The sequence below is a fragment of the Pelmatolapia mariae genome, linkage group LG14 (assembly GCF_036321145.2).
Source record: "Pelmatolapia mariae isolate MD_Pm_ZW linkage group LG14, Pm_UMD_F_2, whole genome shotgun sequence".
NCBI lineage: Eukaryota > Metazoa > Chordata > Actinopteri > Cichliformes > Cichlidae > Pelmatolapia > Pelmatolapia mariae.
The window spans coordinates 40055834-40081181 of NC_086239.1; the positions used below are offsets into that span (position 1 = coordinate 40055834).

General features: G+C 43.3%; 2 protein-coding genes and 2 long non-coding RNA genes across 4 annotated transcripts; 2 read left to right on the forward strand and 2 right to left on the reverse strand.

Annotated features, from left to right (window-relative positions):
* Positions 1 to 7162: 7162 nt before the first annotated feature.
* On the reverse strand, positions 7163 to 8092 carry LOC134640739 (olfactory receptor 4C3D-like). The gene has a single exon (XM_063492640.1). The coding sequence runs from the start codon at positions 8090 to 8092 to the stop codon at positions 7163 to 7165; it is 930 nt and encodes a 309-aa protein (XP_063348710.1).
* A 6611-nt stretch (positions 8093 to 14703) lies between these two features.
* On the forward strand, positions 14704 to 15626 carry LOC135933754 (uncharacterized). Its single transcript, XR_010573927.1, has 3 exons — positions 14704 to 14914; positions 15226 to 15314; positions 15428 to 15626. It is a non-coding gene; the product is annotated as an uncharacterized LOC135933754 (long non-coding RNA).
* Positions 15627 to 15871: 245 nt separating this feature from the next.
* LOC134641667 (uncharacterized) lies at positions 15872 to 16909 on the forward strand. The gene is made up of 2 exons (XR_010095555.1): positions 15872 to 16216; positions 16697 to 16909. It is a non-coding gene; the product is annotated as an uncharacterized LOC134641667 (long non-coding RNA).
* A 7208-nt stretch (positions 16910 to 24117) lies between these two features.
* On the reverse strand, positions 24118 to 25080 carry LOC134640741 (olfactory receptor 4B13-like). Its single transcript, XM_063492641.2, has one exon. The coding sequence runs from the start codon at positions 25078 to 25080 to the stop codon at positions 24118 to 24120; it is 963 nt and encodes a 320-aa protein (XP_063348711.1).
* Between the last annotated feature and the right edge of the window lie 268 nt (positions 25081 to 25348).

A 25348-nucleotide genomic window follows, 5' to 3' on the forward strand; every position in this document is an offset into this window, starting at 1 on the left:
ATGAGACCAAAATGCAAAACGCTATGTGTGGCGGGAAACGAACACTGCACATCACTCTGAACACACCATCCCCACTGTCAAATATGGTGGTGGCAGCATCATGCTCTGGGGGTGCTTCTCTTCAGCAGGGACAGGGAAGCTGGTCAGAGTTGATGGGAAGATGGATGGAGCCAAATACAGGGCAATCTTGGAAGAAAACCTCTTGGAGTCTGCAAAAGACTTGAGACTGGGGCGGAGGTTCACCTTCCAGCAGGACAACGACCCTAAACATAAAGCCAGGGCAACAATGGAATGGTTTAAAACAAAACATATCCATGTGTTAGAATGGCCCAGTCAAAGTCCAGATCTAAATCCAATCCAGAATCTGTGGCAAGATCTGAAAACTGCTGTTCACAAACGCTGTCCATCTAATCTGACTGAGCTGGAGCTGTTTTGCAAAGAAGAATGGGCAAGGATTTCAGTCTGTAGATGTGCAAAGCTGGTAGAGACATACCCTAAAAGACTGGCAGCTGGAATTGCAGCAAAAGGTGGTTCATATAACTTCCGGCGCCGTCTCGGATGGCAGCCTGTCTAGCATGCTCTCTACAGTTGAAAATTACTTTCCCCTTTCTTTCTTTTCCTCTTATTTATTTCTTTTTGTCTACTTAGTTAGTTTTTTAGTTTATACTTCTTGTGTAGTCGAGAAGTTTTTATCCGTGTTTGGACACGAAACTCCATGTAAAACTACTGAGATGACCGCGACGCCACGCTGCCCCTTTGTCTATAGCTGGGACCAGCTGCTGGGGCTAAGACAGCACAGCCATGCCGGTGTTCAGCATGAGATCCCTGCGGTGATCAAGAGGAACTACAGTGTTATGTGTTTCACGGAGACATGGCTGCACAAAAACATCCCGGACCAGGTGGTGGATATAAACGGATTTACGTGTGTGAGAGCGGACAGGGACCCAGGCAGCAGCGAGAAGAAGAGGGGAGGAGGACTCGCTCTTTATGTCAACAACTGCTGGTGTTCCCCCAGTCACGTTAAGGTTAGGATGGCTGTGTGTAACAAACACATCGAACTGTTAGCAGTCGGTCTTCGACCATATTATCTACCGCATGAGTTTTCCCTCGCCATTATCGTCATTGTTTACATCGCCCCTGATGCCAACATATGACGTCATCAGCTCTTTTTTTTTTTTTTTTTTTTTTTTTAAACCTGTCCCGTTTGGTTCTTTTGCCATCAGAATTATTGTCTAAAGGCGAAGAAAGATGCCCAACGGATTTACTTTACCAAATGGACCATCCCAGCCTTGCCGTAATGGTCCATTTGATTTACCTTTTATTGTTTATTTTATTTATTTTTTTTTTTTACTTGCTAGATACGGGACAGGGGAAAAGAAAAGGGAGAAAGAAAGAGGGGGGAAAAAACAAAACAAACAAAAAAAAAAAACAGCGGGGAAGAGGGACGGGGATAAAGGGCAAAAAACAAAAACCAACAGAATAAGCAGACAAAAAATACATATATCGATCACCTGGATCACCTGTTGAGAAAGAAAAAAGAAAGCAAGCAGAAGAAAACGAGAGTAATAAACAACATCACAATGATATATGGGACAGTGCACAGTGTGCTTTGAGGTAGGAGCCAAAAAGGGTGTAGTTTGTGTGTGTGATCACCCGTGTGTACACCTGTGAGCATGAGCGCGCTTGTTTTTAAAAGGTTCCTTCATGTAATGATCTGCTAGAGGGTGTGGGGGGCCACTGCCCCGTCCTCCAGGGCATGAAGCAGGTATGGAGGAGATCCAGGCTCCAGACATCCAGAGGCCCCCAGAACACAAGAGACCAAGGAAGACCAACAGAGGGGCAGCCGCGCCACTGTCCCAGAAAGAGCTGAGGAGAGTTCCAGATGAGGGGTCACTCAGCAGCCGCGGAGCAGAAGCCAGGGGGGGTTGCAGTGACGTGCCCGTGAGCTCCGCCGGCAGCCAGCTGTGCCTGAGTGACCGAGCCCCAGGCCGAGAGGCCGAGGGCACCCCACCCCCGAAGTGGCCCGAGCGAGCCCCAGGTTCCAGGCCCCGATAAGCAGCCACCAAGGAGTGAGCCGGTGTGTACCCGGACGCCCACCCCCGGACACAAAGAACCACCAACGCATCGATGTCTGAGGGCGTCTGCCACCGGCAGGGAAAGTGGTGGGGGGAGATAGGCCTCCAAACCTTGGAGGGCCTGAGATGTCCCCAGAGAGGTGGCGTCTGATACCCAACCTGACATATAGACACAGACATACAGGCACACTCAAATACAAACATCCATTCCCACCCTCATGCTCTCATAGGCAATTACTCCACACTCAACCAACGTACAGACAGACATAAAGAGACACTGTACACACAATCACACTCCCCAAGCGTACTCTAAGAACCGGGTCTAGGTACCCTTGCCCCTGGAGGGGGAAACTGCACCCAGACCCAGGTGGTGTTACCCTTTTCCCTGCAGTGGGGAGAAGCAGACTGCCCCGACTCCGCAGCAGCAGGGAGGCCCCACACCCCAGACCCCAGTCGGACGGCCAACTCCTCCTCCTAGCCCCCCCGCTCCAGCAGGCCGCAGAGACCGGGGGTGTGAGAAGACTCCAAACCTCCCTCTACCCGCTCATATGTAGTGTTGATGTATATGTGTTCTAAGGTGCAATTAAAACCCAGGAGGGCATGGAGCTACCTGCCAGAGAGCAGCAGGTAAGCGCATAGCCCCTCCTGATAGCCCTCAATGTCTACGTGTATTTAAAATTGAGAGGTGGGCAACGACGCCAGGGGTGAGGTGTACACCCTGATGGTAATTTGGAGTCCGTGTTGTGAGCCCACCCCCAAGATCCTATATGTATGTGTTATGAGAGTGTGAGTAATGTGAATGTCTAAGTTGTGAGATAAAATTGAGGCAGAGGCAGCCAGAAGGGGACAGAGGGGGGGGATGCCTCCTCTGCACCCTGGTGACACACCCCTACCCCAAGGCCCTGCATGTGTGGGTGATTGTGGTGGAGCGGGAAGAGGGAGGCAGCTGGAGATGGGGAGGGAAGAAAGGGAGGGGCAAGTGACCCCTCCCTGGGGCCAGCTCCCCCGCTGACCCCAGTAGGCACCCCCATGCTCTGCAACCCGCCAGGGAAAGGGGGCCCAGGCCCATCCGGACCAGGGCCCAGTGCAGCAGCGCCGCCCGGCCCCACAGGGCCCGGGACAGCCCACCCGACCCCACTACAGAGAAAACTGCACCCACCCCATCATCCACTCATCTTCGTCATCAGCTCTGCGACAGCGGACCTGCTAAATCGTAGTCCCTCTGCGTTTGTGGCTATAACGGGCGATTTTAACCACACGAACCTCTCCACTGTTCTACCTACATTCAAGCAGTATGTGGACTGCAAAACAAGAGACAATAAAACACTGGACCTGTTTTATGCCAATGCTACTGAGGCATACACCTCCAGCCCTCTCCCTCCTCTGGGCAGGGCTGATCACAACCTGGTCTACCTCCAGCCCCTTTACAGACCTGCTGTTCAGAGACAACCTGCAGCCACAAAAACGGTTACAGACTATATCAACTTCTGTGTGGACACTCTGGTTCCCAAAAAAACCATTCTGTGCTTCCCCAACAATAAGCCCTGGGTTTCCAAAGACATAAAAGCAACCCTGAACAAGAAAAAAAGAGCTTTCAGAAACGGTGACAGAGATCAGCTGAAACTGGTGCAGAAGGAGCTGAAAGCCAAGATTGCAGAGGGTAAAGAGTCCTACAGACGGAGGCTGGAAAACAAACTGCAGGAAAACAACACCAGGGAGGTGTGGAATGGAATGCGGGCTATCACTGGCCTGAGACAAAAGAGAGGTGTTGGGATGGATGGGGACATCGAAAGTGCTAACAACCTTAATCTGCACTTCAATAGGTTTGACTGCCCTGCGTCTCCTGTCTCCACACCCAGCTCTTCCCATCTTCTCCTTTCGCCTCCCCCCTCTCCTGCCCCCTCAGACTGTCTCACCCTGTCCCTCTCAGCAGATGACATCAAAAGAGAATTGGGCAGACTCCACTCCAGCAAGGCTGCTGGCCCTGACGGTGTCAGTCCCAGGGCCCTCAGGTGCTGTGCTTCCCAGCTGTCTGGAGTTCTACAACGGATCTTCAACATGAGCCTGGAAATGCAGAGAGTCCCATCACTCTGGAAGACATCCTGCCTGGTTCCTGTCCCTAAAAAGATCAACCCGTCGACCCTCGGTGACTACAGGCCAGTGGCTCTGACCTCACATGTCATGAAGACGCTGGAGAGACTCATCCTGAGACACCTGCGTCTGCTGGTGGAGCCTTGGCTGGACCCCCTGCAGTTTGCTTATCAACCCCGTATCGGTGTGGAGGATGCCATCATCTACCTGCTGGACCAGGCTTATTCTCACCTGGACATTGTTGGGAGCACTGTGAGGGTCATGTTCTTTGACTTCTCCAGTGCTTTTAACAGAATCAGACCATCACTGCTGGGGAATAAGCTCACGGAAATGCAGGTGGACGCCCCACTGGTAGGTTGGATTACGGACTATTTAACAAGTCGACCACAGCATGTGCGACTGAAGAGCTGCCGCTCAGATAACATCCTGGGCAGCACGGGGGCGCCGCAGGGGACGGTCCTATCACCCTTCCTCTTCACTCTCTACACATCTGACTTCAGGTACAAGTCTCAGTCATTCATCTGCAGAAATTCTCAGATGACTCTGCCATTGTGGGCTGTATCAGGGATGGACAGGAGGAGGAGTACAGGAGTGTGGTGGACAGCTTTGTCGAGTGGTGTGAGCTAAACCATCTACAACTTAACATCACAAAGACAAAGGAACTGATTATGGACTTTAGGAAGCATGCTCCTCCTCCTACCCCTGTCACCATCAGAGGGGCTGATGTGGAGATCGTTGAGGACTACCGGTACCTGGGGGTACACTTGGACTGTAAACTGGACTGGACCAAGAACACCAATGCTATCTTCAAAAAAGGGCAGAGTCGGCTTTTCCTACTGAGGCGGCTCAGGTCCTTCAATGTTGGTAGGAAAATGCTGACCATGTTCTATCACTCGGTGTTGGAGAGCGTCGTGTTCTTTGCAGCTGTGTGCTGGGGCAGTGGGGTGAAGACAGCTGATGCCAACAGGCTGAACAAACTGATTAGAAAGGCTGGTTCTGTCCTGGGTGTCAGACTTGAGAACCTGGAGGAGGTGTCTGAGAGGAGAATGCTAAAAAAGCTTCTTTCTATCATGGACAACCCCTCCCACCCCATGCACGCCCCCATTTGAACTTATGAAAATGGTTCTTTAAACATGTTGTTTTCACAGTACATTCCTTTGTGTTTTTTGTCTGTCAACTGTGTTAATACAGAAATAAAAAAAATAATAATTGTAAATTCAAACAGGTTGTCCTGAAAAGAATGATACAAAACACATTTTCAAAGATGAACTATATAGGTAAAATCAAAAGTATAAAGGACAGCCAAACATGTGCTGGATGGAGCTGGCATAAGAACTTTGAATGAAGGAGTGAATCTAATCTTTGCCACCCTGAAAACTTCGAGCCTGACAACCTTGTTTCCTGCCCAGTGGCTATTTGTGTTCCAAGATGAGTCCTGTTTGAATCCGTTTGAATCTGAACCATGCACCTGAGCAGCCTTTTCCAGGGACTGTTTATGCTCCGCAGCCTGCATATTCCGTTGCCAAGCCTCCAATTTGAGAGAATAACTTCAAGGCAGTCCAAAAATCTTTTTCCAATGCCTCTCTGAACTCCTCCCAGACCCAAGTTTTTGCTTCAGCCACTGCACAAGCCACGTTCTGCTTGGACTGCTGGTACGCATAGGCTGTCTCCAAAGTCCCATATGTTAACCAAACCCAGATCTATGATACGATTATAAGATTGATCATCGATCTGGCCTAGGGTGTTACTCTTGCACAGAAGTCCAGTAACAGAACACTTCTCACTTTTCAGTTTTAGGTCAGTCAGACCCTTCCCCCAGGTTTCACTGTAGTTGCCCACATGAGTGTTGAAGTGTCCCAGAATGACGACAGAGTCCCCAGGTGGAGCGCCCTCAAGCAACCCACTGTTAGGGTTGAAAATATTTTATTTTCCTACTAAAGAAAGCTGGTTTCAATCATTTTCATATAAACAAATGTTCTCATATGAGTTGGCACTCCGTCTTTTGAAAGTCGAAAGCTTTGTTCAGCGTGACTGTCCGGATATAATGTTGAAATGATGTAGAGTGCAGAGGGTTGATTGCAAACACGCTAATGGTTAAAATAATTCTCTGGTTAGAGAGTCCCGAACATGATATCCTGAACCAGAACTTAGAATCAGTAGAAGAACAATGGATAATAACATTAGATTAGCAAGGCTAGGTGGGGAGGTGTTTTCCTTGTGTGTCTCTTAGAGAGGAGGAAGCAGATACCAGACGGGGTCACAGAGGTATGAGGATGATTCGCAGCAGACAGCAAGACTGCCACGTCCATGTGGGGGAAAGATAGCTGCGATAATCTTTGTTTTTGTCTCACTATATAATGTTATACAGCCTGCTTGAGGGTTATCCTTTTTGTGAAGCATGCTGCTGGTTCACACAGAGGTCCACAGCGCTGTGTAAACTTGTAATTTCAACTGCCAAAGCAAATTAAATCAATCAAGTTAAATCATTTTAAATGACAGATCTTTCTCCTGAAATTCCTTCTGAAAAACTTTGAACATGACACCACCCAGGGACTCCAAGAAGGTCGGGTACTCGAATTGATTTTCAGCGCAAAAGTGCAGACGAATTGATAAATATTTTTAAAATACAACACTTTAAAGTGACGGGAACATTTCAGTAATGATGATTTTCACTTCATTCATGGATCAAGTATTTGTTTATTTTAGGCAATTTATTGTGTAGTCAGCAGAAATTACACAACCATCAAGCAGACATAGTAATTAAAAAATATACATAGTAATACTAAAAATGTAACATAAAATGTAACTCTAACCCCAAATCTAGAAGTCGAGAATAAAATAGTAACATTCAAGCATCCTAAGGCATTTAAAAGACCCATGGCTGCCTGGAAATAAGGTTTAATGCCTATTTTTTCTTAAGGTTGACTTAAGATGTAGCCAAAGCCAAGAAACTCCTTAGAAAATGTATGTCTAGGATCATCATGCAAAACTTTACTTCAATTTAAAGTTCTAAGTGTCAGCAGATTTTTACATAAAATGCGGATCTTAGTCATGTTCAGGCCATAAACTAAAGGATTTAATAGTGGTTGGCTTATTAGCCAATATAATGACAGAAATATACGTAACAAAATAGGTACACTGCTCATATTGAACCTACTCTGTAATATTTCAAAGCAAGCTCCACATGAAAAGTTTAACACACAGGCAAGATGAGGACTGCAGGTAGTGACAGCTTTCTGCCTCACCTGTTTAGAACCAGAAGAACAAACTCTAAGGATTTTTATGTAAGTGTAAAGCATGAACATCAGAGGACAACATACTGTGCATAAAACAATAATAATTCCATATATATTAAGTGCTTTAGTGTCAGAACAAGCCAGCTTTATGACAGAGTAGTTGTCACAGTACACTTTGTTAATAATGTTCCCACAAAGTGGTAAGGTGGAACTCAATGAAATCATGAGAGCACATGCAAGAATAGCATATAACCATGTTATAGCAATTAGTATAGCAATCCTCTTGGGTGTCATGTATGTGTTGTATTGCAGTGGAAAACAGATAGCGAGATATCTGTCATAAGACATAACAGCCAGATTTAGATATTCGGCACTGCCATAGCAGTGAATACAATAAATCTGCAAGTAACATAAAGATGCAGAAATGATATTAATATCACAGATGATGTGAAGCAGGAGCGGTGGAAACAGAGTTGTGCTACCATACAATGCATTCACAAACAGGCTGCACAGAAACATGTACATAGGTTCATGTAAGCTTCTGTTCACACAGATAACCACAATCAGCAGGACATTGGTGCAAACTACTGAAATATAGAAACATATGACAAGCATAAAACTTAAATACTTAAAAATCCCAATATTCAACAATGCAAGTCTGAAATGTGAGAACTGTGTAGAGTTTGTCATGATTACCACTTCAGTTGATAAAGCTTATTGACAGTGCCCACTGGATGATGTGATTTTAACAGTTCTTACGTAAAAATGTAAAAAAAATCTTTGGCACAACATCCAATTACATCATCAACAAACTGAAACTGTGGTCAGTTTACATATTCAGATGAAATTACTCAATGTGAAATCAACATCAGCTTGGTTTTAGACCACTGTGTAAATCCCAGTGTCTACCTGCAGTCCTTACCTGCTCACAGTCAGCCCCTCCTAACTGAGTGGAAACTCTGCATTCCCTTTTAACCATTTCAGTTCAGGGAAAGCCCACAGCAGGACACTGACCCTATTACCCAACATCCCACAGGAAGGGCCTCTTGGTAACGTTGGAAGTTTGTTCCATCTAAACAAACAACTATAATCATATTTTGCATTATAATAAAGAATCCACAGAAGTAAGAGGTTTTTGTTTTTTTTTTATTTGTGGGATGTGTTTGTATGTTTGCTTTTGTATGTGTCCATATTTTAGATTATGATTCCATGACCAACAAGGTCAGTAATAAGGAAAAAGCTACACACTATCATGGGCTCCTTTTGTGTAATGGACACAATGTTTTTTTGCCCAGATTGTCCCGAGTTTTTCCAGTTAAACACTTAACATTCTTAAGTTACTGGTTTCCCATTTTCCACATACTTTTTACTGTTAATTTCCTAATGTAATTACGAGTGACAACAGTAGGGTACGAGTATGTGCCTTAGACGTAGAGAGAGGTATTTGTTGCTGCTTGCCAAAAATGAAGGACATTTTCAAGATACTCTGCTGAACACAGAGAGCTCTGAATGGCGCAGCACTTGGTACTGCTATCAGAGGAAAGTCATGTATGACAAAAAGGAGCCAAAGCATACAGCGTTGCGAGTCAAGCAACATTTATTTGCACTGTTTTTCTTTCACCCTTATCAGAGCAGCTTTTCAGCTACCTCCATTGTTCCACATCACACACTCTGCACAGATTCAGGTGTTTCCTGACAGCTCCGACTTACTGCCCTCCTCCTCTGGCCCTGCTGGCTCCTGAAGTAGAGAAGGTGGATTAGGTAATGCTCACCGGCTGTGACAACCAGCCTCCCCTGACACCCTGAACCTGCTGGTGCACCACTGCCCTGCAGCTGAGCCACAAACCACACTTTGCCAGTTGGGTGGGAGAGGAAATCAGCCACGACCATTTGTGCCCCCAGTCTATGGACCACTTTGAACCTAAAAGGCTGAAGAGCAAGAACCCACCGTGAGATCCCGGCATTGGGATCTTTCATGCAGTGGAGCCAATGCGGGGGGGGGGGCGTTATCCGAACAGAAGGTGAAAGGGTGGCCCAGGAGGTAATAATGGAGGAAGTTGACCGCCCACCAGATTGCCAAGCACTCTGTCTCCACGATGCTGTACCTGGACTCCCACTCCAAAGGTTTCCTGCTGATATACACAACCTTTCTTAACTGCTAGGAAAAACAGCCCCCAGGCCTACGTCAGTCTGCATCAATCTGCAGGATGAAAGGTAGGGAAAAGTTAGAAATGGTGCAGGGGTTTCCCACAGAGAACCTTCTTCACCTGTGCAAAAGCTGCCTGGCACTGTTCTGTCCAATTGACCAGATCTGGTCCAATCAGGGAGATCCTTTTGGATGAGATCAGTTAAGGGGCTGGTCAGCTCCACAAAGTTCAGGGCGAACCATGGATAAAAACCAGCCAGCGCCAAGAGCTTGCACACCTCTGTTTTAGTCTTAAGATGGGGGCAGGCTGTGATAGCCATTGTTTTATCCACCTGCAGGCGCACCTGCCCACCTACCATGTGGTACCCCAAATATAGTTCAATCTCAGACTTTTTCAGCTTCAAGGACTCCAGGACTGTGGCCATCCATTGCCCAGGCAGCACATGCAGCATGTGAACAGAACACCTGGCCTATGAGGCGTTCCAAGATGGCGCCAGTGTTCACGGCAAGCCGTCTCCTCCGCTGTTGTTTGTTGTTTGTCGTCCTTCTCTCTATGTGCTGCCCTGATGTCTCCACGTTACTTGCCTATGATCGCCAAACTCTTTTGAATCTCCGGCCTTTGGACTACCAGACACAAGATTTTAAATGGAGATCTGACAATCCTCCTCTGCTTTCGAAGGACTTCCCTGATTACCTCTGCCACTTACCATCTACCTTCTCTCAAAGGAAACGTTCACGGAGACGGGGTAAACGTGGCGGCATCCGTGTTCGTATCAAGGCCTTTTTAAAGTCCTATGTTGCGACAAATGACTGCTATTCTATAAACATTTTGTCATCTATTCCTGCCCTCTGAGACCATGCTAACTTCAGACTGTTCTGTCATCGCTGGATTCGCCCTGTTGGACCTTATGGTTACCTCGACCTCCCAGCTGATCTTCCACCCGGTCGGTGCTGGGTGCGGTCCTCCAGAGGAGGCGCGAATCTCGGCAACCTTCGCCTGCTGCGGCGTTCTCCTACCAGTAACAGTGTGACCACTCTCCGTATGGCATTGCTAAATACAAGGTCACTGGCGAATAAGACTTTTATTTTAAATGATCTTATTCTGGGCAGCACGGTGGCACGGTGGTTAGCACTGTTGCCGCACAGCAAGAAGGTCCTGAGTTCAATTCCAACATCAGGCCGGGGTCTTTCTGTGTGGAGTTTGCATGCTCTCCCCGTGTTTGCGTGGGTTCCCTCCGGGTACTCCGGCTTCCTCCCACCGTCCAAAGACATGCAGCTTGTGGGAATAGGTTAATTGGATAATCCAAATTGCCACTAGGTGTGAATGTGTGAGTGAATGTGAGTGTGAATGGTTGTCTGTCCCTGTGTGTTGGCCCTGCGACGGACTGGCGACCTGTCCAGGGTGTACCCCGCCTCTCACCCTATGACAGCTGGGATAGGCTCCAGCGCCCCCCGCGACCCTGAAAAGGATAAGCGGAAGCGAATGGATGGATGGATGGATGGATGATCTTATTCTATTGTCAGGACTGGATTTCTTATTCCTGACGGAAACTTGGCTTCGCCCCGGCGAACTTTTTCCCTTCTCGGAGCTGCTCCCACCTCGCTACGCTTTTATTAGCTCACCCCGGACCACTGGAAGAGGTGGAGGGCTAGCTTCAGTTTTTAAAAACAAACTTCGATGTCGGCAGCTGCCACCTGTTTTGTACCCCAGTTTCGAGGTGCAGTTATTGGAAGTGAACTGCGTCCCCTCCATCCTCTGTGCTGTGGTGTATCGCCCCCCGAAACTTATCAAGGATTTTCTTCCAGAATTTGCTGATCTACTGGGGAGCCTAGTGCCACGTTATGACCGTATACTAATTGTTGGTGACTTCAACATTCATGTTTGCTGTCAGGACAGTTCGCTAGCTAAGGATTTCCTCGCTCTTATTAGCACCCTCAATCTCACCCAGTGGGTAAGTGAACCAACTCACACTAAAGGTCATATACTTGATTTGGTACTATCTTACGGTCTGGATATTTGCATCACGGACATAAAGGACTCTGGGATTTCTGATCACTTCCCGGTTTTGTTTAATACTGTAGCGAGCGATGTGGATTTGAACAGTGATGGTCCTGTGCGGCAATCACGCACGATTAACTCCCAGTCAATCGCCCACTTCATTGATGCTTTCCTTGACTCTCCCCTCTCTGATGCTAACTGTAATGGGGTTTTATCAGCGGATGAGCTTGCTAACCTCTTTTATACTACATGCGCTGACATTCTTAACTCTGTGGCACCTCTGAGGATTAAACGTGCCAAATCCTCACAACCCTGGCTAAATGATACTACTCGCGCCCTTTGGCGTGAATGTCGTCGTGCTGAAAGAAAATGGAGGAAAGACAAACTCCACGTCTCTCTGGACATCCTCCATAATTGTCTAAGTATCAAAAGTCTGTTAAAGCTGCCAAATCTGCCTTTTTGTCTAGCATTATTATGACTAATAGCCACAACCCCCGAGCCCTTTTTAATACTTTTAACTCTGTGATAAACCCTTGCACTATCACTTATAGAGACGCCTCCCATGCTCTTTGTGATAAATTCTTAAAGTATTTTTCTGAAAAGATCTCAGCTTTAAGGGCTTCTCATCCATCTTATTCATCATCAGTTTTAGACCCAGTTCCAGCCTCTGAATGCTTGACTGTCTTTCAACAGTTTGAGCCAGTGTCTTATCCTGCTTTAAAAGATATAATTGATCATCTCAAAATCTCTGGTTCCCCACACGATATTCTTCCTTCTCGTTTCTTTAAGGAAGCTTTACATACTATTGGTCCTTGTATCTTATTTCTGCTGAATGCATCATTGTCATCAGGTTGTGTACCGTCTGTCTTTAAGCATGCTGTTGTGCAACTATTATGAAAAAGAAAAATCTTGACCCTAATGCTCTCACTAACTACAGGCCGATCTCCAAACTCCCTTTTATTTCCAAAATATTCGAAAAGGTAGTTCTAAAACAACTTCAGGCCTTTTTAGATGCAAATGGTATTAACGAAAAGTTTCAGTCTGGTTTTAAACCTCGCCACAGCACAGAGACAGCCTTACTTAGAGTTTTTAATGATCTTCTTTTAACTGTTGACTCTGGATATTCCGTGGTTTTAGTTTTACTTGACTTGTCTGCTGCTTTTGACACGGTTAACCACAACAGTCTTCTATCAAGATTGGAACATCTTGTTGGTCTCAAAGGTACGGTTTTATCTTGGTTTAAATCGTACCTCTCAGAGAGGTCCTTCTCTGTTGCTATGGGGCAACACTCCTCGGCTTCTGCCCCTATTTATTGTGGCGTGCCTCGAGGGTCCGTGCTGGGACCTGCTCTTTTCTCTTTGTACATGTTGCCGTTGGGATTAATTTTTAAAAATATAACATCTCCTTTCACTGTTATGCCGATGATATCCAGATTTATTCACCTTTGAAATTCGATGTGACTGCTTCTTTGCAACCTCTGTTCAACTGTTTACATGAAGTTAAAATTTGGTTATCACATAATTGTCTTACACTGAACGAGAATAAGACCGAAATCATAGTATTTGGTAGTCAAACTCCGCTAGACCAGTTAGCTGATGCCCTAGGCCCTCTCGCTAGCCATCTCTCGCTCACTGTAAGAAACCTCGGGGTGTTCCTGGATGGCTCTTTTAAACTTGAGAAACACGTCTCCACTGTGGTAAAAAAAAACAGCTTTTACCAGTTGCGTCAGATATCTAAAGCAAAGGCATTCCTTCCTTTAAAGGATCTTGAAAAGCTTATCCACGCATTTATTACATCTAGATTGGACTACTGTAACTCCCTCTACTCGGGCCTCCAACACTCTTCTCTTTGCCGGCTTCAGTTAATTCAAAATGCAGCTGCGCGTCTTTTAACAGGTACGAGAATCTATGAACACATAACTCCAATTTTAGCCAAATTACATTGGCTCCCTGTTATATATCGGCCCAGATAGCAAGACGACATTGAATCTATGTTGATTTTTCATCCGAACCGTCGTATATGGTCGGGGTTGAAATGCCAATGTTGTAACAACATTGAAATACTGTGGTAAACCGACGGTCTTACTATAGAGACGTTGTAACGATGTTGATTCACCGTTGTTTTTTTGTCATTGATATTTGATCTATTTATAGTCGACCAGGTGACAACAACAACGTTGAGAAAACGTCTATTTATAGTTGACGATCATTCGGCTCCGGTCACCATCAAAAACCATCGATTTGTAGTTGAGCATTAAATTGCATTGCAACTGATCGGGTATAAAGTACCAGAGAAAGTAGATTTATTGTTCATTTGTTATCAATGACTTGGTCTAGTTCACCAGCTTTAAAAAATCGTGTCTATGTGCAATTTATGTATAGTTGACCGGGAAATTAAAGCAGCGATCACTTGGACTATTCCACAGCACCCCTCTCACATTGGTACATCCCCCCAGGTATTCATTGTCTTCTACAGTAGAGCGGGACATTTGATTTACTCTCAGCGGAATTGACCGGAGAAGGCATCAGTTCATGCACTGCACTGGCCTGCACCATGATTAGTATAAGGTAAGAATGAATGATTTTTTTTTACTCGTTATTTCGTTATGTTTGCATTTGAATAACAGTAAAAAACTTGTTAATGTTGTACATTAACGACTTTTTTACTGTTATTTACGTTGCTCCCACAAAATGTGGGAGCCCGAAATTGTGTCTACTTCTTACAATTCGGCAACAAATAAATTGCACTGCGAACAAAGTATATCAACAAAGAAAACATTTTCGTTTCATAATTTCTTCGTTATATTCCCTTACAAAGCTAGCTTTAACGCTTCGAGGTTTCCTTTCTTCTTGCCGTCGCCTCGGCGCTTGACCCAGACTTTCGCTCTGTAGTTGCTTAGTACTACAAAAAATTCTAAATCTGTGATATATGATTGATAAACGTAAAGTTAACTGTATAAACGTGTTCAATGACTTTGTTACTTTTGATGATTGGAGAGCACTCGCTTCAATTCGCACACGAAAACTTTAGACTCAGTTTGAAAGCTCACGCAGCATGCCCACGTGACTGTACGTCGCACGCGCACCTAACTTTACGTTGCACGTGTACATGACTTTCCGTTTGTGCCTTAAATAATGAATAAGGCTACGTCCACACGTACCAGCGTATTTTTGAAACCGCTGATTTTTCTATGCGTTTGCACCTTTTGTCCACACGTAATGTATGTCTGGCCGTACATTGTGTTTGTATTTCCAGGCGCATTTCACGAAGCAGAACGCAGTCTTCAGAGATATCCACGTGAACGCTGTGATACGTCTGACCTTCAGTCCGAAGCTGAAACTCAGACCAGTCTTAAAAGAAAGCACAAGTAAAACTTTTTTATTCACAAACATATCTTTGATTGTTAAGAATTTATGATCTTGTCTTTTATACATATCTGTGGTGCTTGCATACTGCAATATCACCACATAATATAGTCCAAAAAGTGGAAGTTTGTAAACTTTTTAAAAATGCAAAGCCGTGTACACTTGTGCACTTCAAAAATTCATTGTATACTGCACCTTCTTGCACATCTCTGTTTCCTGTGTGTGTTGTTAGAAATCAAACTAACTTTAGGAAACAATATGCCAAAAGCATATTTACAATTACTTAAGACCGTTTTTAATTTCTTTTCTTTAGACCAAATCCCCTGTACACATATACGGACTCAGAGGATGAGCAGCCTACAAAAAAACGGTTTCCCCAGGCCCCTCGAGTGAAAATACCAGGTAATAAAATACTGTCTAGTGTCTGTTTACATATCTGTGTCTGACACAAGGAAACTTTTTTGACAAGTTGTCTGTATTCTTAAATACTTAAAAAATTATCTTTTTCTAAACAGCCCTCACCACTCCGCAGTCTGCCCCCCAGCCCACTGATAGCAACCATCATAATGCCCCACCCAGCTCCCGGCACCTTTCGCCACTCCGGCACAAACCGACACAGCTTTGCGATCTCCCCAGCATGCAGAGTCTGATGTCTTCCCTATAGATGGTATGCTTTTAAAAAAGCTTTAAAGCTGCATCACAATGTCATTGTACTCTTATCTAAAAAGAAAACCCAATTTATACTCCTGAATGTCATCTTGTTGTGATTTTTTTTTTCTGTAGATTCCAGAGACTCTGTGAAGCCACTATTGCAAGGCAAGTTTGAAAATCTTGGAATTTCACAGTTTACATGGTATAACAAATATATGTGACAGGCAAAAACTAGTAAACACTTTTAGCAGTTACAAGAACTAACAAATGAATATCCAACAAAAGGGAATAGAAATACATTGCACTGCCAATACTTTGGTTTATTCTTTGTATGACTTGAAAATCAGGCTTTAGGGAAAACTAAATGACATGTTTCTATCATCAATTACATGAAGTAAACACACAAGCACTTGCATACACATTTAAGACATGAGACACGCTAATTCCATCTCATAAAATGTGTCTATAGGTGAGACGCTTTGCGTTGATTGGTGCTGCTGGACCACACTGGAGGTGCGAGTCCGCCGTGTAATGGTTTATGCCATTACAAAGGAGCTGGCCTCTGTACTCAACTGGGCAGGGAAAAAATACCAAGGACCAGACAAAGCAAAAAAGGGCATTTAAAGAGACAGCGCCGTGCAGATGCATATTTGGTAAGTTTTAACATTTATTGTAGTTTTATGAGCCTAAAGTGAACAATAAAGGGATCAATTGATGTGCTGGGTGCGTTTCACATTTCCTATGTCTGTTTTTTGCTATATTACTTTGTCTTTCTTAATAACAAGACTTTCATGTCCGGTTAATCTGGAGATGGAGTCTTTGGTCTTCGGCTTGTTTTGTCCTTGGGTTGTACACTTTGTACAGCCTGAGGGCCCTATGTTTTCTTTTTCTTTTTCTTTTTTTTAAAGGATACACGGCACACCATGCTAAGACATATCACATTTTCAGCTTATAGCTCTTTGGGAATCAAATGCGGCAGTTTGCTGATTTCCGCCTGGTGACTTTCATGTTTATCAGCCTAGGAGTTTACATACTTTCTCCCTGCTGAAGACAATTAACAAGAGCTTATTCATGTGCTCTAATTCCCTTTTTTTGTCTTTGTTTTTTTGTGTGTGTGTCTATTTTTGTCCTAGATGGCCTGGCGCAGCAGGTAGGGGCGAACTCTATGTCTGAGTTGGTCTTTGCTCAAGCAGTCCAGAAATGGCTCAGATATGCTCCAGATCGTACGGGTGGCACGCAGGACGCACATCATCCATCCCCATCCCGGAGTAAATAATAAAAAGTGACGTGAAACATAGAAATGTAAATAGGAAACTTTGTCTTTTAATAAAGTACTTTGCAAATGATACATGTCTATTGACCTTTTTTGTTTTTTTGTTTTTTTCAATAAAAAGCAACTGTGCGAAAGAGGTGGAAAATCAATACCATATCTCAACAGTGTTTCAATGTCAACAGTGTTAGAAAATATAACGTCGAATCAATGTCAGGTTTCAACATTGATTCAACATCAAAACCTGACGTTGTTTCAATGTTAAAAATGGGTGCAAGAGTGACGTTGGGTCAACGTCACACTTCAACGTTGATTCAATGACGTCGCCTGATATTGACTCAACATTGTTTCAATGTTTCCTTGCTATCTGGGATAGATTTTAAAATTCTTTTGTTCACTTTTAAAATTCTGAATAATTTAGCGCCCAGCTATCTTTCTGAACTACTCCACTTATACAATCCCAACAGAGCACTTAGATCGTCCAATCACAGGCTCCTAGCACAACCTAGGTCTCGAATGAAGTCGAGAGGTGACCGGGCCTTTGCATCCGTGGCACCTAGACTCTGGAATAACCTCCCTGTTCATATTCGTACTGCAGAGTCTATCCAGTCTTTTAAATCACATCTTAAAACTTTTTACTTTGGCTTTTGATTCTGTCTAGTTGGCTGGTCTAGCTTGTGTTGTTACCCATTGTTTGTTGTCCTCTGAAACTGATCTTGACCCTGTTCCTGTGGGTGGCGCTGTCACTTGGTGTTTCGCTCGCTTTGTGGTAGAGTATCACTTCCTGTTCCTTCTCAAACACAGTGGTGTTTCTGAGTAGCTTTTCTGCTTAGCAATTTAATTGAAATCTTTTGATACATCCCTTTTCATAGTATAATCTTAACGTGCTTCATCTGAATCACCCTTTCTGTGTGCTCACTACCTAATTTATAGCCAAAGTATTCACTCACTGTCTCTTTACTGTTTCGCTAGCTTAGCTTAGCTCAGCTCGTAGCTGACTCGTTAGCACCATGGCTACTTCACCTGTCCCTGTTGCACTTTCCTGCTCATTGTGTCAGATGTTTAGTTACTCCTCGGCCTCCTTTAGCAGTAATGATACCTGTAACAAATGTAGCATATTTGCAGCTCTGGAGGCCAGGATTACTGAATTGGAGACTCGGCTTCGCACCCTTCATTCACCCGTAGCTAGCCAGGCCCCTGTAGCTGGTGCAGCCGACGATAGCGTAGGCCCCGCTAGCTCTCCCCCGGCAGACCCCAAGCAGCTGGGGAACGAGGGCGGTTGGGTGACGGTGAGGAGGAAGCATAGTCTTAAACAGAAGCCCCAGGTACACCACCAACCTGTTCATGTGTCTAACCGTTTTTCCCCACTCGGCGACACACCCGCCGGGGGTCAAACTCTGGTAATTGGTGATTCTGTTCTCAGACATGTGAAGCTAGAGACACCGGCAACCATAGTCAATTGTCTTCCAGGGGCCAGAGCAGGCGACATTGAAGGAAATTTAAAACTGCTGGCTAAGGGTAAACGTAAATACAGTAAGATCATAATTCACGTCGGCAGTAATGACACCCGGTTACGCCAATCGGAGGTCACTAAAATCAATATTGAATCGTGTGTAACTTTGCCAAAACAATGTCAGACTCTGTAGTTTTCTCTGGTCCCCTCCCCAATCAGACCAGGAGTGACATGTTTAGCCGCATGTTCTCCTTAAATTGCTGGCTGTCTGAGTGGTGTCCCAGAAACGATGTGGGCTTCATAGATAATTGGCAAACCTTCTGGAGGAAACCTGGTCTTGTTAGGAGAGACGGCATCCATCCCACTTTGGATGGAGCAGCTCTCATTTCTAGAAATATGGACCAATTTATTAAACCCCCCAAAATATGACTATCCAGAGTTGGGACCAGGAAGCAGAGTTGCAGTCTTACACGCCTCTCTGCAGCTTCTCTCCTCCTGCTACCCCCCCAAAAAACCATCTCCATTGAGACTGTGTCAGCTCCCAAAAAGACAAAAAACAAACCAAAAACCAGCAATAACAAACTTAAACATAAAAAATCAAAAAGAAAGAACAATACAGTATCCACATCTGAACCAAAGAGTAAAACAGTGAAATGTGGATTATTAAATATTAGGTCTCTCTCCTCCAAGTCTCTGTTAGTACATGACTTAATAATTGATCAACAAATCGATTTACTCTGCCTTACAGAAACCTGGTTGCAGCAGGATGATTATGTTAGTTTAAATGAATCAACACCCCCGAATCATTCTAACTACCAGAAACCTCGAAGCACAGGCCGAGGGGGCGGTGTGGCAGCAATTTTTCACACCAGTCTATTAATTAACAAAAGACCAAGACAGACTTTTAATTCATTTGAAAGCCTGATGCTTAGCCTTGTCCAACCCAGCTGTAAAACTCAGAAACCAGTCTTACTTGTTATCATCTATCGTCCACCTGGGCCTTACACAGAGTTTCTCTCTGATTTCTCAGACTTTTTATCTGATTTAGTGCTCAGCTCTGATAAAATAATTATTGTGGGTGATTTTAACATCCATGTAGATGCTAAAAATGACAGCCTCAACATTGCATTTAATCTGTTATTAGACTCAATTGGCTTCTCTCTAAATGTAAAAGAACCCACCCACCACTTTAATCACACTCTAGATCTTGTTTTAACATATGGCATAGAAACTGAACATTTAACAGTGTTTCCTGAAAACCCTCTGCTGTCTGATCATTTCCTGATAACATTTACATTTACAATGATTGATTACACAGCAATGGAGAGTAGACTTTATCAAAGTAGATGTCTTTCTGAAAGTGCTGTAACTAAGTTTAAGAATATAATCCACCCACTGTTATCATCTTCAATGCCCTGTACCAACATAGAGCAGGGCAGCTATCTGAACGCTACTCCAACAGAGGTCGATTATCTTGTTAATTATTTTACCTCCTCACTACGTACGACTCTGGATACTGTAGCTCCTGTGAAAACTAAGGCCTCAAATCCGAAGTCCCTGACTCCGTGGTATAATTCTCAAACACGTAGCCTAAAGCAGATAACTCGTAAGCTGGAGAGGAAATGGCGTGTCACAAATTTAGAGGATCATCATTTAGCCTGGAGAAATAGTTTGCTGCTTTATAAGAAAGCCCTCCGCAAAGCCAGAACATCTTACTATTCATCACTGATTGAAGAAAATAAGAACAACCCCAGGTTTCTCTTCAGCACTGTAGCCAGGCTGACAAAAAGTCAGAGCTCTACTGAGCCAACCATCCCTTTAACGTTAACTAGTAATGACTTCATGAACTTCTTCACAAATAAAATTTTTATCATTAGAGAAAAAATTACCAATAATCATCCCACAGATGTAATATTATCTACAGCTACTTTTAGTACCATTGATGTTAAGTTAGACTCTTTTTCTTCAATCGATCTTTCTGAGTTAACTTCAATAATTACTTCCTCCAAACCATCAACGTGTCTTTTAGACCCCATTCCTACAAACCTGCTTAAAGAAGTCCTGCCATTAATTAATTCTTCAATCTTAAATATGATCAACCTATCTCTAATAATCGGCTATGTACCACAGGCCTTCAAGCTGGCTGTAGTTAAACCTTTACTTAAAAAGCAATCTCTAGACCCAGCTGTCTTAGCTAATTGTAGGCCAATCTCCAACCTTCCTTTCATATCAAACATCCTTGAAAGAGTAGTTGTCAAACAGCTAACAGATCATCTGCAGAGGAATGGCTTATTTGAAGAGTTTCAGTCAGGTTTCAGAGCTCATCACAGCACAGAAACAGCTTTAGTGAAGGTTACAAATGATCTTCTTATGGCCTCTGACAGTGGACTCATCTCTGTGCTTGTCCTGCTAGACCTCAGTGCAGCGTTCGATACTGTTGATCATAATATCCTATTAGAGCGATTAGAGCACGCTGTAGGTATTACAGGTACTGCACTGCAGTGGTTTGTATCATATCTATCTAATAGACTCCAATTTGTTCAAGTAAATGAAGAGTCCTCTTCACACACTAAGGTCTATTATGGTGTTCCTCAGGGTTCAGTGCTAGGACCAATTCTATTTACATTATACATGCTTCCCCTAGGCAGCATCATTAGAAGACATAGCATACATTTACACTGCTATGCTGATGACACGCAGCTCTATCTATCCATGAAGCCAGGTAACACACACCAATTAGTTAAACTGCAGGAATGTCTTAAAGACACAAAGACCTGGATGGCCGCTAACTTCCTGCTTCTTAATTCAGATCAAACTGAGGTTATTGTACTCGGCCCTGAACATCTTAGAAATATGGTATCTAACCAGATTCTTACTCTGGATGGCATTACCTTGGCCTCCAGTAATGCTGTGAGGAACCTTGGAGTCATTTTTGACCAGGACATGTCCTTCAACGCACATATTAAACAAATATGTAAGACTGCTTTCTTCCATTTGGGCAACATCTCTAAAATTAGAAATATCCTGTCTCAGAGTGATGCTGAAAAACTAGTTCATGCCTTCATTACTTCCAGGCTGGACTACTGCAATTCTTTATTATCAGGATGTCCTAAAAACTCCCTGAAAAGTCTTCAGCTAATCCAAAATGCTGCAGCAAGAGTACTGACAGGGACTAGGAAGAGAGAGCATATTTCTCCTGTTTTGGCTTCCCTTCATTGGCTTCCTGTTAAATCCAGAATTGAATTCAAAATCCTGCTCCTCACTTACAAGGTCTTAAATAATCAGGCCCCATCTTATCTTAATGACCTTGTAGTACCATATCACCCTATTAGAGCACTTCGCTCTCACACTGCAGGCTTACTTGCTGTCCCTAGGGTATTTAAAAATAGAATGGGAGGGAGAGCCTTCAGTTTTCAGGCCCCTCTTCTGTGGAACCAGCTTCCAGTTTGGATTCAGGAGACAGACACTATCTCTACTTTCAAGATTAGGCTTAAAACTTTCCTTTTTGCTAAAGCATATAGTTAGGGCTGGACCAGGTGACCCTGAATCCTCCCTTAGTTATGCTGCAATAGACGTAGGCTGCCGGGGATTCCCATGATGCATCGAGTTTTTCCTTTCCAGTCACCTTTCTCACTCACTATGTGTTAATAGACCTCTCTGCATCGAATCATATCTGTTATTAATCTCTGTCTCTCTTCCACAGCATGTCTTTATCCTGTTTTCCTTCTTTCACCCCAACCGGTCGCAGCAGATGGCCCCGCCCCTCCCTGATCCTGGTTCTGCCGGAGGTTTCTTCCTGTTAAAAGGGAGTTTTTCCTTCCCACTGTCGCCAAAGTGCTTGCTCACAGGGGGTCATATGATATGATTGTTGGGTTTTTCTCTGTATTTAATATTGTGCTATCTACTGTGCAATATAAAGCGCCTTGAGGCGACTTTTGTTGTGATTTGGCGCTATATAAATAAAATTGAATTGAATTGAATTGAATTTTATTGTTTGTTTTAATTGTCTCACGCTTTTACTGACTGTGAATCACTATGGTCAACACTGTTGTTTTAATATGTGCTATATAAATAAATTTTGATTGATTTGATTGATTGATGAGGCCAGTGTTAATAGACCTCTCTGCATTGAATCTCTGTCTCTCTTCCACAGCATGTCTTTATCCTGTCTTCCTTCTCTCACCCCAGCCTTTCACAGCAGTTGGCCCCGCCCCTCCCTGAGCCTGGTTCTGCTGGATGTTTCTTCCTGTTAAAAGGGAGTTTTTCCTTCCTACTGTCACCAAAGTGCTTGCTCATAGGGGGTCATATGATTGTTGGGTTTTTCTCTGTATGTATTATTATAGGGTCTATCTTACAATAAATGACTGTTACTATGATTTTGCACTGTACAAATACAATAGAATTGAATTGAAATAGATATAATAATAAGTCTTTTTTTTCAGACAGCTTTCAATTTGTTTCCACTCATGTACTGTTGCACGAGATAAACATCAAAACTAAACAGAAACAGTTGCATAACTGATCATGAACCAGCCACAGGCCTGCACTTCATCTGTCACCACAGATGATCCAATTGGTAGGTACAGTAGGAGCTAAGTGCATGATATTTAAGCCTAGAGAGAGACCTAGCTGTGGGAACAGACTCTGTGGATTTGCCTGAACTGGAGCCAATGAATTATCAGACTTCTATTAAGGGCACTTTGGATGATTGTTGAACACTGACTATAAACAAAACGCACTGAACTTAACCTCCCAAGTCTGCATTTTGAGTCCTGCAGCTCTCCTTAGTTATGACACCTCCTCAGTAAATTAACAACATGTGCTGCTAGGATATGCTCTGCAAATGTATTTTTGCATGGTCTTTATATGAAATGCCTTGAAGCACCTGTCTTTGTGATTTAATTCTATATAAACATTAAAATTGAAACTTAAAAATTGATTTTTTTATTTTTCACATGCCATGATTGAAACTGAAGATAAAAAACAGTACTGAGGAAAATTATAACTCAAAGCCCTACACTGAACTTATTATTTGGTTAAACACACACACACACACACACACACACACACACACACACACACACACACACACACACACACACACACACACACACACACACACACATTTTTCATATCCTGCATACATGCTGTGTCCTTTGGGTCTGACAGCAAAGTAGATGGATGTTTTCTCACTTCCATTTTCACTGGTTACTGCAACAAAGTAAATGACTCTTTAATCTGTTGGTTTGCAGAAATTTCAGGCACAAGCAGGTGTTTATAAAATGAAAGAAATCACCTCTGTAAAGAGATAAAGAGAAAAACCTGTTTACTAACTTACATTTATTAAATCTAAAAGGCAAAGAAACTGGCATTAAAACTTCATCTGTGCACCAAATCAGCTGTGCCATTAGCTCTAACTAACAACCTGACTGCCAAAAATGATCTTGTAGCCTTTAGGTTGACTTAACGCTTCTAAATATACTAAACAATGAACTAAGTGATGGCACAATGACTTCTGATTTCAGACACATTAAGACCAGAAACAATACCAGTTCAGACAATTCTGTTTAGTTTATTATATCATGTCTCATAAGATTTCATTATAATAAGACACTGCAACAGTCCTTGTAAACCTGTCAGCTTGAGGCTGAATTCAAATCAGAAAAGAGACGGATCAGGAAAACAAAAAAAGAAAGAACGAAAAAGACAAAATGGATGGATCGTGATTCTGACATGAAGACGTATTTAATCTTCTCCAGAACTGACTCTCGAGAAATTTAACTGCCAAATATTTGCTGAATAAAGCACAAACACATAGTTTTAACTGGATATTATATTTTAAAGCTTGATTTGTGACAAAGTGTAAAAACCTTCATTCTACCAATGACATTTTTACATGAGACTCGGATTTTGGTCAGATTTAGCCCATAGATTACAGGATTGAAGAGTGGTTGGCACGTCAGCCAATATATTGATAAAAAAATACGCAACATATTTGGGAGCTGTCTCATATCAAATCTGTTTTGTATAATTTCAAAAAAAGCACCACATGAAAAGTTGAGCAGTGAGGCGAGGTGAGGCGTGCAGGTGCTGATGGCTTTGTGTCGTGTCTGTTTGGATCCAGAAAAACAGACTTTAAGGATCCTCATGTAGGTGTAAAAAATGAAAGTTACCAGAAGAACTAAAGTGAACGTGTAGAGTATTCCATAGATGTTATTGACTGTGGTGTCAGAACAGGCCAGTTTAACAATGGAGTAGTTGTCACAGTACACTTTGTTAATGATGTTCCCACACAGCTGCAGAGGAGCACTCAGAGAAATTAAAACACTTACTGCAAAAAAAGTCAACAACCATGTTAGTGCAATGAGCACGGACACCTTACTAGAACTCATACATGTGTGATATCGCAGAGGACAGCAGATGGCAAGATATCTGTCATAAGAAATAACAGCCAAGTTACTAAACTCAATACTTCCATAAGCATAGACACAGAAGATCTGCAAGAAACAAAATGAAGCAGAAACAGTGTGAACATCAGAGAGGATCTGAAGCAGGAGGAACGGAAACAGCCCTGTACTACCATACAGCTCATTCACAAACAGGCTGCACAGAAACATGTACATAGGTTCATGTAAGCTTCTGTTCACACAGATAACCACAATCAGCAGGACATTGGAACCTACAATGAAAATATACAAAGCAAGAATAACAATGAAGCACAAGTAAGTGACACGTCCTGTGTCAAAATAGCCAGCAAGGGTGAAAAATGAGACCTGTGTGGTGTTTATCATCATTGTTCTTTGGATTCACGATAACTGAATGGTTCACCTAAAAATATGTTGTTTTGTTTATCTTTCCAACATCTCACAGATCTGCTGGCTGTACAACTGGCTCATCAAACCTAATGATGATAAATAAGTTCAGAAGAAACAAGCTCTAAACTTATTGTATATACATTTTCAATGAGAAGCTGGACCTAGATGAAACATAAATCTGTTACGGGAGCACAGGTTACAGGTTTAATGTGTCATCACTAAGCAGATGCTTATAATAAATAAAGAC

Bases quoted from the DNA above. Each gene is read 5' to 3' on its own strand.
- LOC134640741 (XM_063492641.2), bottom strand. From the start codon at position 25,080: ATGATGATAAACACCACACAGGTCTCATTTTTCACCCTTGCTGGCTAT.
- LOC134640739 (XM_063492640.1), bottom strand. From the start codon at position 8,092: ATGACAAACTCTACACAGTTCTCACATTTCAGACTTGCATTGTTGAAT.